The 14,018-nt window shown below is 48.8% G+C and overlaps 1 protein-coding gene across 1 annotated transcript; it reads left to right on the forward strand.

The window, feature by feature from the left end:
• The first annotated feature begins 4,830 nt into the window (after nucleotides 1-4,830).
• Nucleotides 4,831-9,715, forward strand: LOC104160943 (keratin, type II cytoskeletal 5-like). Its single transcript, XM_009699204.1, has 9 exons — nucleotides 4,831-5,526; nucleotides 6,331-6,551; nucleotides 7,101-7,161; nucleotides 7,663-7,758; nucleotides 7,880-8,044; nucleotides 8,169-8,294; nucleotides 8,627-8,847; nucleotides 8,967-9,001; nucleotides 9,243-9,715. The coding sequence occupies exons 1-9, from the start codon at nucleotides 4,831-4,833 to the stop codon at nucleotides 9,713-9,715; spliced, it is 2,094 nt and encodes a 697-aa protein (XP_009697506.1).
• The last annotated feature ends 4,303 nt before the right edge of the window (nucleotides 9,716-14,018 follow it).

Below are 14,018 nucleotides of genomic sequence, written 5' to 3' on the forward strand. Positions count from 1 at the left end.
GCTTAGGGGTGGTCTCCTCCTTCGGTGGCGGCGGCGCCGGCTTTAGCACCCGGAGCGTAGATTGCCTCCCCAGGGTGGGGGGTGGATTTGGGGCGAGGAGCGCGGTGAGCTGCGTGGGGAGAGAAGTCATCTCCGGTACGGAGGGGGTTCAGTGTACCACCGGCGTGGGCAACCTGGGGAACGTCGTGTGTGCCGGCGTGGAGCAGTGCAGCCCGGGAGCCGTCATCATTCCCGGGCCAGGGGTCTGTGGCACCGGGAACAGGTACAGCACAGCTGTACGCGTGGTCAGAACAACCCGGTAGAGCCTGGAGGGCGATGACACATCATATTTTCAAATAATCAGCATTTCTGCAATAAAACAGTATTCCCCTTCCTTCTGACACCTATAGGGATCACACAACCATGCGCTGCCCGTGCCCACACAATTAGGCTAGTCGCTCTGCCAAAAACTCTTTGCATGATCAAAACCCACCTTCTCTTGCATGTCCGTCTTGGGGGGGAAACTCACCCCCACGGTCTCAGCCAGGTGAGATTTTCATTTCAGCGAGGCCATACCTGTCTTCACACAGCATCTTGGCTTTTAAACCAGTCTTCTCTGCTTGACCCCTTTTCAGCAGGGATTTTCTTTCCTTAACGCAGCTATTGCAAAAGGATGAAAAATTCGGTCATTCCCAACTTCAGAAAGAGAAGCCACATTTTAATTGTCCGAGATGAAGCTGCAGCTATTATTTAACTTCTTTAATGACACCAGAAAATCCAATTTTTCCTGCTTACGAGAGGGTTGGTAATGCTTATGTAAATTGGTCCAAGTTGCTACACAAGGTTTGGTAGAGCAGATTTTAATTACATGCCGACGAGCACCTTATATTTCTGTAGTTAAATGCATGAGTTGTTTTTCCTGTGTGTGTACTAGATAGACGGATTTAATGCTTTTTATGTGTAAGTGAACAGAGTCGATTATCCTTCGCTTACTCCAAACTTTCAGCTGTACCTTCAATAAACTACATGCATAATTCACGCTTCGCTTCCCGGGTTTTATTTCCCTCCCTGATATTACAAAAGCATAGAGATTTTCGCCAACGTGAATCTCCAGATGGGCAGTGTTGGTAGCTTGCAAGAAGTGGAGTTTTAGCAAAGGGTTTTTTGAGACTTTGTCTGCTCTCCTTCCTGATGCACTTTTGCATACCTTTATTCCAGCCAGAGATTAGCATGGCCACAAGGAAGGCTGGAAATGGAGCGTAAAGCGGGATATTTAACCGCTCGTGGGATGCGCGGCTCCCTTGGGATCTCTCGCACCGTCTGGGATCTCTGGAGGCAGAACAAAAAAGCAGCCAGGTCCTTGTTTAAAGAAATCGGTGAGAACCAGCTCAGGGAGTAACAAAAAGAAAATAATCCCACACCCCACCCCTGAAACCCTCTCACAAGAGTAGGCTAATTTTAAAAGAAAGCAAGAGAAATACCTTCCCCAAACACAGCATCAGGGCCTTTCTCCTTCAAACGCCCCGCTTGCCTGAAAACAGATGAACTTACACCAAGAGCAGAGTCTGTAGGATGTGCCAGGATGTACCAAGAGATGTGCCTGGGCATCCCCCGCCAGCCTCCCTTGCAGGGAGGGAAAATCCCTCTCCCATCATTTTAGGAGACTGGGATTTGGGTGAGATCAGGTTGCCCCTTCCCTTTTCTCTGCGAGGGTCCCCAGTTTCAAAGGGACAGTGACTCGCTGAAAGGTCCCTATAACGCGGCTGGGAAGGGCTTGCCATGGCACCACTCATCACAGCCGGATGCGCAGCTGGATGCCGGGAAAACCAACTGGCCCTGCCGGCTTCTTCTTTCCCACGGCTCACCTGGGCGCAGCCGAAAGCCCCCGAGACAACTTCACCCTGAATTGCCCTTTGGAGAAATCTGTCTCTCCTCTCCCAGTCTGGAAGCAGCACAGGGTGTGGGCAGGTTAATTTACCCCATGAAAGCTCCACCAGGGACCAGGCGTTGTAATTTATACCCCAACGTCCCACTCCGCTTCCCAGACCTCACTCACGGCTTGTCTGCCCCAAACCCCTCCATGGCTGGAGGATGAGTTCCCCCATCCCGCCAGGCTCCGTCTGTCCACGCTGGCGTGACGGTGATGAACCCGGCACCGGTTGAGCATCCGTCTCTGCTCCTCTCCCGGTACAGAGGCTGTGCCAAGCGTGGTGGATTCAGGCTCCCCATGACTGCAGTGCTTTTCTGATGGAAAGCAAGATGGTTTATTGGACAGGATCAGCAGGTAGCAGATCACTAATTATTTTTTAATAAATGACCTTCCTTAGCAACACTGTCTGGGCTGGGGCAGTGTGAAAGCCAAATGGATCAGCCCTTGTTGAGAAGGCAAAACCCACCCACCTAAAGAGGATGTTTTTCAAAATGGTTATCCTCATCTTTTCTGTCTCAATACATATAACTCAGACTTCATCTCGTTTGTATGTAAATAACCAGCAGAAACACCCAAATAGAAGCTTCCAGTGCCCCAACAGCTCCTAATTTATGTTGATCACCTTCCAGCAAAACAATACCTGCCACCAAAAACCAGCCAGCTCCCCAGGGTACCAAAGCAGCCCAGCAGCTCCTGCATTTCTGGGAGACTACCTTTAACCATCCCTGCCCTTCTCAACCCTGGAATATTGCAAAACCCATGTTTTCTGCTGCCTGCTTGAAGGTGTTCATATAGAGCAGGCTATTTTGGAGAGAAAAGAGGTCAGGAGCATGTTTTTTGGGGCAGTTCGGAGGCCAAATTCTGCTCGGTGTCACTCTGGACATGCCCCTTGGTAGATCGATAGAGTCTGGTAGAGTTGATCCAAATGGACAGATGCAAAAAGCTGCATCTGCCTCCGGCTATGGAGCCCACAAACCTCAGCTCCTCCACACAATAAACGAGCCCGGTGAAGAAATGGTGCATTTTTCACCCAGGCTTTGCATCGCTCACATACCTTGTGGACAGTGGGCTGAAGGAAGAAGAAGAGTGTGGGAGCCTATAATGACAATTCCCTCTTTCTTGTTGGCAGCCCCACCTTTAATCCCATTATATTCATTCAGCTCTAATATCTGATCCGAACCCGTTTGTCAGCTTCAGGACAATCTGCCTTTACTGGGGTCAAGAAAGCATGAAGACAATCTCATTTTCCCATCGCACTCGGGCTTTGAATTTTATGCAAACAACCATTGCAATAGATGTTCATGAATTTCAAGCGACATCCCAGGCAGATTCAGACCAACATTTTCCAAAGAGAGGCAAGCCGACCTGTACCAACTGGGAATTTCACCCTGCAATGGGAAATTCTATTTGAGTGACCCAGCCCTCCTGGTTTGAGCCTGCCTGGCAGCATTTCTCCAAGGATAATCAGATATTTGGTCTTCTGTATTCGGCAGAACACGAAGCACCTGCTTAATCTTTCTTCCAGAGATGCCAGTGGGATTTTAGCTCATACTTCATGGTTTCGTAGCACTGGGGCACATGAATGTATTTTGAAGGGCATGTAGAGTCCTGTCCTGCAAATACGTTTAAGCTCCAGTCATGCGCTCAGCACGGGCAATGCCACCAGGACAGCAACACGCTGAAACCGAACCGAGCTCTTAAATACAAAGAACAAAATAAATGTTGCACTTCCACAAAATCTGAGATGCCAGAAAATGTCGCCACACCCTATTGAATTTGCTCTTTTTTTTCCACAAGGACTCCAGGAAGTAAAATAAAGAGAATTTGTGGGAGTATTTTTCATGCTGGTTAAATCTTTGCTTTTGGCAACATTTTGAACGGAAAGGTTCAAAGGTTTTTAAAAGAAATCACAGCTGTAAAGAGCTAGAAACTCAAGACTGATTACATCTTAATGTTAACATGTAAATAATACCATTCCAGAAAGCTGGGCAAAGTGTTTTTCAGAAAATCTGCCTCCTTCATCGAAATGTTTTTGAGCTCAAGATGAAAACGCATCGATCACATCATCAGTTGGTGGAGACATGGCAATGGCAGCCTCTGGGTGGGATGGAGCTATCCTCTGCAGATGCCGGTACCTCTAGAAAGGAAGCCTAGGAAACCTGCCATAAACTAAATACCCGATACTGAATGGCCAAAACTGGAGGTGACATTTAAATACAGCGTCTCAGAGAAAAATCATGGATCAGGATCTCTTTGCGCTAGTCAGCTCAAAAAGACGGTCTCTGCCTAACCGGCGCGAACAGGCACCCTGGATAAATTAGAGCCCTGAAAGAGATGTCAGGCTTCATGAACATCACACCCGCACTCTGCCTTCAGGTGAAGAAGTCCTCTGAAATATTTTTGTTCAGGTTTAGCCAATTTATTCTCACCGCCTTTCACTCATGCTAACACAGAGGACTCTCCACTAAGCTCTATCTGCTGATCTACTGCACCTTAGAAGTAGCACAGGGGTATCTGGGTAGCTATTTCTCTTTTTCCACCCTTTTTTATTCCTTTTCTTTTGCTTCGCAGCTAGGAAATAAAATAAGACATCTCTGCAAGCATACAGAGGCTTTGCACTAAGGCTGAGCTCTCCCTGCCCAAAATCAGGGAGTTAGGTAACTCTTCTAGCTGAGCAGATTCACACCGGCTCCCAGAGGTGTGTTTGAGTGCAATCAGTGTTTAACAAGTTGCAATGAGACAGCTGGCTGCCTGGCACGTCAAAACCATGAAGGCACTAAATTGATCGCTGGACTTCCATGCAACCAAGCCCAGATCCCCAGAAGGATAAAAAGGGCATCCCGCACTCCCTTCCATCGGAGAGTTGCACTCTCTCCGTTTGCTGCTTCTCGCCGGCGCCGGGCTGGTTTTCTTCTGCTGCAATGAACCGGCAAACTTACAGCATGAGAGCGGGAGGTGGAGGCAGATCTTACAGCACTGCCTCAGCTATTATTCCAAGCGGCAACAGAGCTGGCTTTAGTTCGATGTCTGTGGCACGATCTGGAGGAGGTGGAGGTGGTGGTGGTTTTGGAAGGCTCATCGGAGGAGGTGGTGGTGGTGGTGGTGGCGGTTTTGGCAGCAGGAGCCTCTACAACCTTGGTGGTAGCAAGAGGATATCCATCGGTGTTGGAAGTAGCTTCCGAGCTGCTTTTGGGAGTGGGGCTGGTGGTGGCTATGGGTCTGGCCTAGGAGGTGGTGGTGGTGGTGGCTGTGGACTTGGTGGTGGTGGAGCTAGTGGCAGCCTTGGACTTGGTCTTGGTGGTGGAGGTGGTGGATACGGCTTTGGTGGAGGTGCTGGTGGGTTTGGCTTTGGTGGTGGACAAGGAGGTGGTGGAGGGTTTGGCTTTGGTGGAGTAGGGGGGCTGGGAGGATTCAGTGGAGGGCTGGGTGGTGGCCGGAACCCAGTGGCATTTGGTGGTGGCCCACCTGGAGTCGGTACAATCCAAGAAGTGACTGTCAATCAGAGTCTCCTGGCACCCCTGAACCTGGAGATAGATCCAAACATCCATCAGGTGCGAAAAGATGAGAAGGAGCAAATCAAGACCCTCAACAACAAGTTTGCTTCTTTCATTGACAAGGTGAGACTTCATCAAGTGCTGTGGAATCGTCATAGAGAGGGAGCAAGACAGCCTTGTAGCTAGAAAAATATGACTTCGTAGATCTACAGTCTATCGCGTATTTCCTATCTGCATGTCTTCGTTAAGGTAATCAAAAAAGAACATTCTTCTAAAGAGTTACAAGGAAAAAAAGTGGACTAGAAACTAGCAATAAGAGGATTAGATCCAGTTTTTGTGCCTGAGAAATAAGATACACTAGCTCAAATGGAGTAAGCCTGTTTCAGGTCCAGCTCTAGCTGCTTAACCCAGCTCTCTCTGTGGGGCACCACAGCAGACTCGTTAGTCCTTATTGCTTTATTGCCTGCAAGCCAAAGTCCTTTTTATATTGACTCAACTTAAGTCCTTCCTTGGCTTTTACTTGGGTAAATACGTAGCATATATGAGCAAGAGGAAAGGCAATTAAGTACTTGCCTTTTAACCTGTAGTACTCAGACCTTAGCTTTAATGAAGGAAGACAAATATCTTTCACAAAGAAAGAAAAACCAAAGGATGGTAAAGAAAGCAAGTGACAAAAGAGCTGAACCCACATTTTCTAATGATTGCTCATTGGCTTGCTAAATTAAATTCTCTCTAAAGAGAAAATCCACTGAGGGCAGATTTTGCTTGGCCCTAGATAATCTGGAGGATATTCACAGCTGGATTTAATACTCTTGGTTTGGGATTTCCTTGGTTTGTGCCATGCATCGGTCCCAGCTACTGATTATCGGCCATCAGCACGCTCACAGGTATCTTCGGCTAAAGCCTCTTCTGCTTCCCAATGCCCAGGTTCGCTTCCTGGAGCAGCAGAACAAGGTGCTTGAGACCAAATGGACCCTCCTGCAGGACCAGGGTCAAAAAAACAACTCAGGCAAAAACAACCTGGACCCGCTCTTTGAGGCTTACATCAACAACTTGAAACGGCAGCTGGCCAACCTGCTCAACGAGAGGGGACGCATGGACGGGGAGCTGAAGAACATGCAAGACCTCGTTGAGGATTTCAAGAACAAGTGAGTGCCTGTTAGCGGCACCTCCAGGCACCCTGGGGTGAAACGGGATGCAAATGGTTCAGCTTAGCGTTAGGCAGTAGGATTAATCTCACTTTAAATTCAGCTTTCTGAAAGTCAAACATCTACCCTGAGATTATCAAACTTCCTACAGCAAAGGGAAAAGAAGTATCTCCAGCCTGTGCTCTAGCCCGTAACACAGTACCTAACTAATCCCCCTTTAATACACCACTCCTGTGAGGTATCTCCCCCTGCAGAACCCTCATCTTCCTCGGCAGCAGCAGGAAGGTGGTCCATCAGCATTTTTCCAATCAGGAAAATGCAGACTCAGCCAGGACACAACTTGTGATGATTCTTGCGAAGGAAAATCATCTAAACCAGCCTTACTCTCCTTGTTCCATCTGCATTATGTCAAAATGCCATTTCAAGCCTGGGCTCAGGAGGTTGATTTGGAAATGCCATACCCAGCCCAGATAACCTTGCAGTCCTACCTGTACAACTCCTCTGCTTACCGAGGTACGGTCCAGCACGTCTTTCCCTTTATCCCTGCAGATATGAAGAAGAAATCAACCGACGCACAGCAGCGGAGAATGAATTTGTGGTGCTGAAGAAGGTGGGTGAGACTGGAGGTGTTAGGGATGCTGAGGTAACCTTTGTACAGGCTGAGAATGTCCGAAAGGATGGGAGATCTCAAGGAGCTGCATCCTCATCCTTTCCAAGCTGCCATTTGGATTGTGGGTTTGGGGGAAAGGAATAGAGGGGCTTGGAGGATGGAAGTAAATTCTTGTCCCACTCCTATCCCACAACATACACACATGCTTGCCCGGGCAAAAGAGACTATGTAGAAACAAAGACGGTCAATAGTGCCAAGAATCCCAGGTACCAAGGCCAAATGGCCTGCATCCCCCTCCTTACCCACTAACAAAGTTACAAGCGGTGCTTCTTTTGGCCAAGAGACGTCCTCTTGATGCTCTTCCAGGGCAGCGTCTCCAGTCAGGCAGCACCACTGCAGCAGTGAAAGGGGCAACCTCATCTCCAGGCTGGGCCAGCTCTTGGCTGAGCTAAAGAGGAGGTACCAGGTGCTGCAGGTGTCCCCGTGCCTGCTCTTTTCCAGGATGTGGATGCCGCTTACATGAATAAGGTGGAGCTGGAGGCCAAGGTGGATGCCCTGACCGATGAACTCAGTTTCCTCCGAGCCCTCTATGATGCGGTAGGACACACTCCTCCCCTGATTTCTGTCCCGTTGTCACCCCCGGGATGGTGACAGCCATCATTCGTGGCATTTGAAAAGGTAAGTGCAGCTGGCCGGGATCCTCTGTGCTTTCTCGCAGGAGCTGGCTCAGATCAGTGCCCAAGTGTCCGACACCGCTGTCATTCTGTCAATGGACAACAACCGGGACCTGGACCTCAGCAGCATCATAGCTGAAGTCAAAGCTCAGTACGAAGACATTGCCAACAGGAGCCGGGCTGAGGCGGAGGCTTGGTACCAAACCAAGGTGAACCATTGATGGATGGATGCATTTCTGGGGAATATGACTGCTGTCCCTACATAAGGCTGTTTGAGCCACATCTTGTCCACCTGGACATCTCAGATGGTTTACTTTTCCTTCTGAACCTCAGTTTGAGGAGCTGCAGGCCACGGCTGGGAGGCACGGGGACGACCTGCGTAACACAAAGGGGGAAATCTCGGAGCTCAACCGGCTGATCCAGAGGATCCGGTCAGAGATAGAGAACACGAGGAACCAGGTAGGAATGGCAAAAGGAGCCCCCAGAGCCCTGTTCTGTGGTCCCTTAGCACCGCAGCTCTGCTTTGCTGACAGGGGACTTTAGCAGCCACAGAGTTCGACGTACCTTATTAAACGTGTGAATTCCCTCCTGAAAAGGGTACCACGCTGCAACACGTATTAAATCATTCTTGCCAGGCTGGCTTTTCAACTCCAGCAATGTTAGCTATGGGTGAATGACCTCAGTCATAACTTTTTTTTATTAACATCTCAACCAGAATGGTTTTGCTCCTTGGGTGACTCTTACCCAAAATGAAAAGCAGCATTTAGGAGTCCTAATCCCTCCCCTTGCAGTGTGCCACCCTCCAGACAGCCATCGGAGACTCTGAGGAGCGTGGGGAGCTGGCCCTCAAAGATGCCAAGGCAAAGATGCTTGACTTGGAAGATGCTCTGCAGAAAGCCAAAGCTGACATGGCTCGGCAGCTCCGTGAGTACCAGGAGCTCATGAACGTCAAGCTGGCCCTGGACATCGAGATTGCGACCTATAGAAAGCTGCTGGAAGGAGAGGAGAGCAGGTAGGAGCAAAATCCTTGCAGGAATAACAGCGACTATTGCTTTGCCCCTGCCAGCAATTCGTCCCCCTGCCTTTCTCCTTCATTTTGCTCTAACGTCCCCTCTATCTGCCCTCCAACAGGTTGAGCGGAGAGGGACTCAACCCCATCAGCTACTGTAAGTATCACAGTGCTTGTCTTGCTTTGGGCCCTTTGGGAGTAGAGGCTGTGAGAAACCTTGGGAAAAGGGAGGTTTTGCCCAATATCAGATGTTTGGAGCCCTCCATCAGCATTAGTGGCTTGCACAGGGGATAGAAGTTGGGTTCAAGTCCTGTGGGTCATGGTCCTGATGATGGTGCTTTCTGGAATTGGGTGATGGCCAAGCAGATGTCCAACCTTCTGGCTGCTTTTTCTTGCAGCTGTCATCAGCTCCAGCTCTGGCATGACTGGTGGAGCTGGGTTAGGAGGAGGATTTGGTGGACTGAGCCTAAGCGGAGGAGGTGGAGGAAGCGGCTTTGGTCTTGGAGGAGGTGGAGGAAGCGGCTTCGGTCTTGGAGGAGGCGGTGGAAGCGGTTTTGGTCTTGGAGGAGGCAGTGGAAGTGGCTTCGGTCTTGGAGGCGGCGGCGGTGGTGGAGGCTACAGCTTTGGAAGCGGAGGAGGACTTGGACTCGGGGGTGGTGGTGGTCTTGGAGGTGGATTTGGAGGAGGCAGTGGCCTCAGCGGTCTTGGCCACGGAGGAGGTGGCGGCAGCGGTCTGAGCACCAGCGGAGGGAATTTCAGCTCTGGAAGTGCAAAAGGCACCAACCCAGGTGTGAAAATCGTCTCCAAAACCTCCTCCAGCAAAAAGAGCATAAAAAGCCAAAGCCTGAAGAATGCTACACAGCCCGAGTAAAACCAAGACCAGACCCTCCTCAAAACCATCGCTCCCACATTGCTCCCGCATTACTCCTGTATCGCTCCTGCACACCGCCATCCCCTCCACCCACCTCTGTCCCAGCTCCTCGCGCCGTAGCTCTTAAGCATTTGGATCACAGTTCAAGAAAAGCAGCGGAGCACATGTCAACCGGATCTCTCAAAGTACCCGAAACAGGATTAAAAGGAAAACACGGGCCTAAGTGATTTTTCTGAATGGGGAATTGTTTTTTTTGTTTGTTTGTTTGCTTTGAACGAGGCTGAGGAGCTTGTTTGTAATTGTGGCTAGTTGACAGCCGTCAGCTAAGGCAGATCAAATAGCGGTGAAGATGCAACAACTTGGGTTTTTAGCTTGGTTCTGGCCCACAGAAGCACAGGGATGGGCTGGGAACCGGGCTTCAGTTCAGCCCACTTTGTCTTCACTGCTGGGATGAACCAAACTCACTCCTCCAAGTTAAGCAACTCATCTTTATCAGAAATGTGGGTTATTTTTCTGCTATGTAGAAATACCGCAGGAGGTTGCTGAAAGATCCCAGGCAGTGGTTTGCAAGTGTGCGGCCCCTCTTAAAATATCCCTTGTTATGGGAGCACAGAGCCTGTTAGAAGTCGCTTCTGTGTCACTTGAGTGCTATGGAAAAAAAAATTAAAAAAAAAAATCCCTCTTTTCTCCATTCATGGCCAAGCTTTGAAAAACATATTTCTTCCAGATGTGCTGAGCATCGCAGCTGTGCAAAGTCAGCCACATGAGCCTGGCCAGTGGTCCAGAGCATAACATTAGGAAAGCAATCTGAGATACCTCCATCTGAAAAGTACCAGCCACAGGGATGTGGAGTCAACTTGCAATGAGCTTATCTCAAAGGAAACCCAAACTACTCTTCCATTCCTGTCCTTTCTCGTCTTCAATGCAAGTTTGCCCATAGTGGCACCTTATGCGTATTCTCGTGGGTGTATTTTGTCAGAGAAGCCATCAGTGACCGATACAAAGCATATGGAAAAGGGCTTGTTTTCTAAATGACAGGATTTTAAAAATTCTCAATAATAACCGAGGCAGAGCAAGATCGATGTTCGCAGTTAAACTGGGTTGCTGTCCTATCTCATGCTAGGTTTTGCTGGAATGCCTTTAAAAAAAAAAAAAAAAAGCCCAAACCATCCAACAGTCCAAGTCTGGCTGACCTTGACCTTTCTCACTGCCTTGGTAGCAGCAGTCGAGGTGAAAGTCTGAGACGGTGAAAATTACACTGAAAAAACTGCCTGAAGGGCCATGCCCACACTGCTCCTGGGGTTATTTCAGCATCTCCACTGTGTGTGGCTTTCTCTGCCAAAAGACAGAGATTTGGTAAACTGAGAAGTGCAGTCGGGTTTCAGCTCGGCACATGGGAAATGAGGCAATCGGGAGCAGGAGCCCAAAGGTACCCCAGTGCCCAAAATCCACTTTCCCCTTTCTGATGGAATTTACCCCTCTAGCCTTCCACTCTGTCTTTTTACTTTTGTGAAAGTATCATTAAAAAAAGAAAATTGCAGCTTTTTATACTTCAATGATAGTGATATGACGCTGTGTTTTCCTTCCTCTCTCTTATTGGAATGTGTTCAATAAAACTGGATTCTAATTTATTTGTTCCTACATATTTTTCTTCTAAACCAGAACCAGCAGCATGAAATAGTCCCAAGTTTCAGCAGAGTGAGTTGGAGGGGGCTTTTTGCTTTACTTTGGGGGAAAAGTTTCAAAATTCTGATAAAATTGTAATGAAAAGCTTGAAATCAGTTGATCTAAAACAAAGTGAAGAATCAGAGAAAAGAGGAGGAGGAGGAGGAGGGTGGGGGTTTATCCATTAAGTGACCAAAAAAATTAATCCCTGTTCATTTCTTAATATATGATTTGGGTTAATCCAAAAGCCTTTCTTCCATGGAAGGGAGGGTTTTGCACAGCTCTGCTAGCTCGGTTAAAACCCCAGTATTTAATTTTTGCTTTCTTAAAAAGACACAGCAAAACTAAGCGTATACAGGGCTCTGGGGGAGGATTTTTTCAGGATGATCTAGCTTGAGGATGGGTTTTGGTGAGCTGGAGCACAGCAACTCCCCAACTGATACAGGTATTTTGGTCAGCCGTCATTGCAAAAGGAGAATAAAAAAGAAAAAAGGAGTTTTTTTAAAAAAAACCCAAACCCAACCCTCAGACAAACACTCACACCTTATTGCATTTCAAAGAGTCAGACGCTTCGCTCTTCCCTGACCTCTCAACATCCCGGCTTTACGTAACTCGGCGCAGTAAATGGGAAAGAGCAAGCAAATACACGAAAGCCCAGCAGGTTTAGAGGAGACGCTCACAATCACTGCAGCAAGACCTCACTGAAACCCAGATGCACCGAAACACGGGAGCATCAAATCTCTCTTCACCCAGAAAATCAAAGGAGCCGCAGCAAGAAAGGCCAAAGTCCAGGGACAAAACCCAACTCCTCGGTCCCTGCTGTCGCAGAGGATGTTGCAGACAGACAGACCAAAAATTAGTGAAGGTTAAAAATAAACTCTGAGTCACCTCGATTTCTGTACACACCTGTGCAAAGGCTGAATTACACCGCACAGGTGCGAGGAACTAATACAGCTAATGACAACCTAACCTTAAAAGTTTTGAATGTCTTTCTTCCAGCCTGTGCTGGAAAAAAAAAAGCAAATAACAGAGTCTAAAAGTGGCGCTCACAGGCAGCTGAGCTCCTGCAAACATCTCGGCCGGCCCCATTCCTCCTCCCTTTGCTCTGCATCCCCGGCAGTGCCCTCACCCTCCAGGCAACCCCTCTGTAGCAAATCCTGCCTCCCAAATTGCCACCCTCTCTACAGGCAACCTTCTTCTCGGAGGGGGCAAACCCAGCTTTAGGAGGACGGCACATGTCAGCAACACAAACCAAGCAAGGAAACTGTGCGGGACTGAGAGATTCTGCCAGAATTTTCCTCGTTTTGGTGCCTAAAACCATCATTTGCTTTACTCTTCCAAAGCCTTTGTAATATTCTACTTAATTACCGTTGTCTGCAGCAACAGGCTTTCCTAGAAGAGCTGGGGAGGTAATGACTGCCTTCGACATGAATCCTTTCTCTTTGCTTTAATTAAAACATTTGCAGCCTGTGCTCTGGTTCCCAGGTGTGACTTTGCATAGCTCTTTGGAAGTCAAAGGCCTGGCCCCCATCCACAGGATCTGGCACACATGGGCCAATTCACATCTGCAGGCTTAGAGAAGCAAATCTCCATACATCTGCCATGTTTATAACACAATTTATTTATTTCCAGTATCAGCGTAACCCCAGTGGTGTTATTATTGAGGTTACCTGCTGCTGTGCATCACCTATGAAATGGGGGGGGGGTCGTTGCTTCTGGATGCGCGAGCCTGGGTGCAGTTTTCCCTGTGAAACTTTGGTGTTTCCAGCACCTAGGAGGTTCCCACATCTCCACTCCCGAGGTGAGAGCACCCTCTCGCTACCGCCCAGCCATCTCCCTTTAGTGCCTTGCAACAGCCCGTCCAAGGATTGGCTTCCCGATAGCTCTTGCCCGAAGGCGCTGCGGGTGCTGGTGACTCAGGCGATTGGCAATGAACAGCGACAGGAGCGCTTGCAGGAGATGATGGTTGCAAGCGCTGACTTTTTCTGATTGCAATGAGGAAAAAAAAAAAACAAAACACAACACAAAACAAAACAAAAAACCCAACCTTCTGCTCTTTCAAGTTCCCAGACAGAGAAAACAGCGGTTGGAAACACATCAACAGAGACAAGCTATGAGATGCAGCAGATAGCCTTAAGCTGCTCATTTTGGATTAAGCGCCTGTACTTGTTGCTCACGTAGCCAATTTCGAGAATCTTTTTGATTTAGCTGCTCAGGGTTTCGTCTCTCCGCCCTGCACTATTATTTTAGCTGACGTACAACCCGGCCGAGGTGGGCAGCCCTCGCGGCACAAGGACGCAGCTGGGCACACTCCGGTTTGCAAAGTATTTTGGGTGGGAGGGAGAGGAATCTCTTCTCTTATAACCTGTGTCCAGCTCTTCATGGGTACAAGAGAAGAGGTCCCCAGCTCTCCTCCCTTTACACCATCCTAAAGCATGACCCAGTCTCATCATGGGGGGTTGAAGGTCCTGGACAAGAGGTCACCCAAGATCAAGAGGCAAAGGCAATTTTAGAAAAATTTCCCAAAGGAGTGATCAGGGTGGGAGGGAGCTGGAAGAAAAGTGGGTGAATTCCCCTTCACAGAACGTCTTGGAGAGCCAGCAGGGATGTGGGGACCGCTGGTTAAATACGGGGCGGG

This window comes from Cariama cristata, unplaced genomic scaffold, assembly GCF_000690535.1.
Source record: "Cariama cristata isolate BGI_N322 unplaced genomic scaffold, ASM69053v1 scaffold24784, whole genome shotgun sequence".
Classification (NCBI taxonomy): domain Eukaryota; kingdom Metazoa; phylum Chordata; class Aves; order Cariamiformes; family Cariamidae; genus Cariama; species Cariama cristata.

Bases quoted from the DNA above. Each gene is read 5' to 3' on its own strand.
- LOC104160943 (XM_009699204.1), top strand. From the start codon at position 4,831: ATGAACCGGCAAACTTACAGCATGAGAGCGGGAGGTGGAGGCAGATCT. The intron at 8,295-8,626 runs GTAGGAATGGCA...CTCCCCTTGCAG, and splicing joins TAGAGAACACGAGGAACCAG to TGTGCCACCCTCCAGACAGC. The intron at 8,848-8,966 runs GTAGGAGCAAAA...GCCCTCCAACAG, and splicing joins CTGGAAGGAGAGGAGAGCAG to GTTGAGCGGAGAGGGACTCA.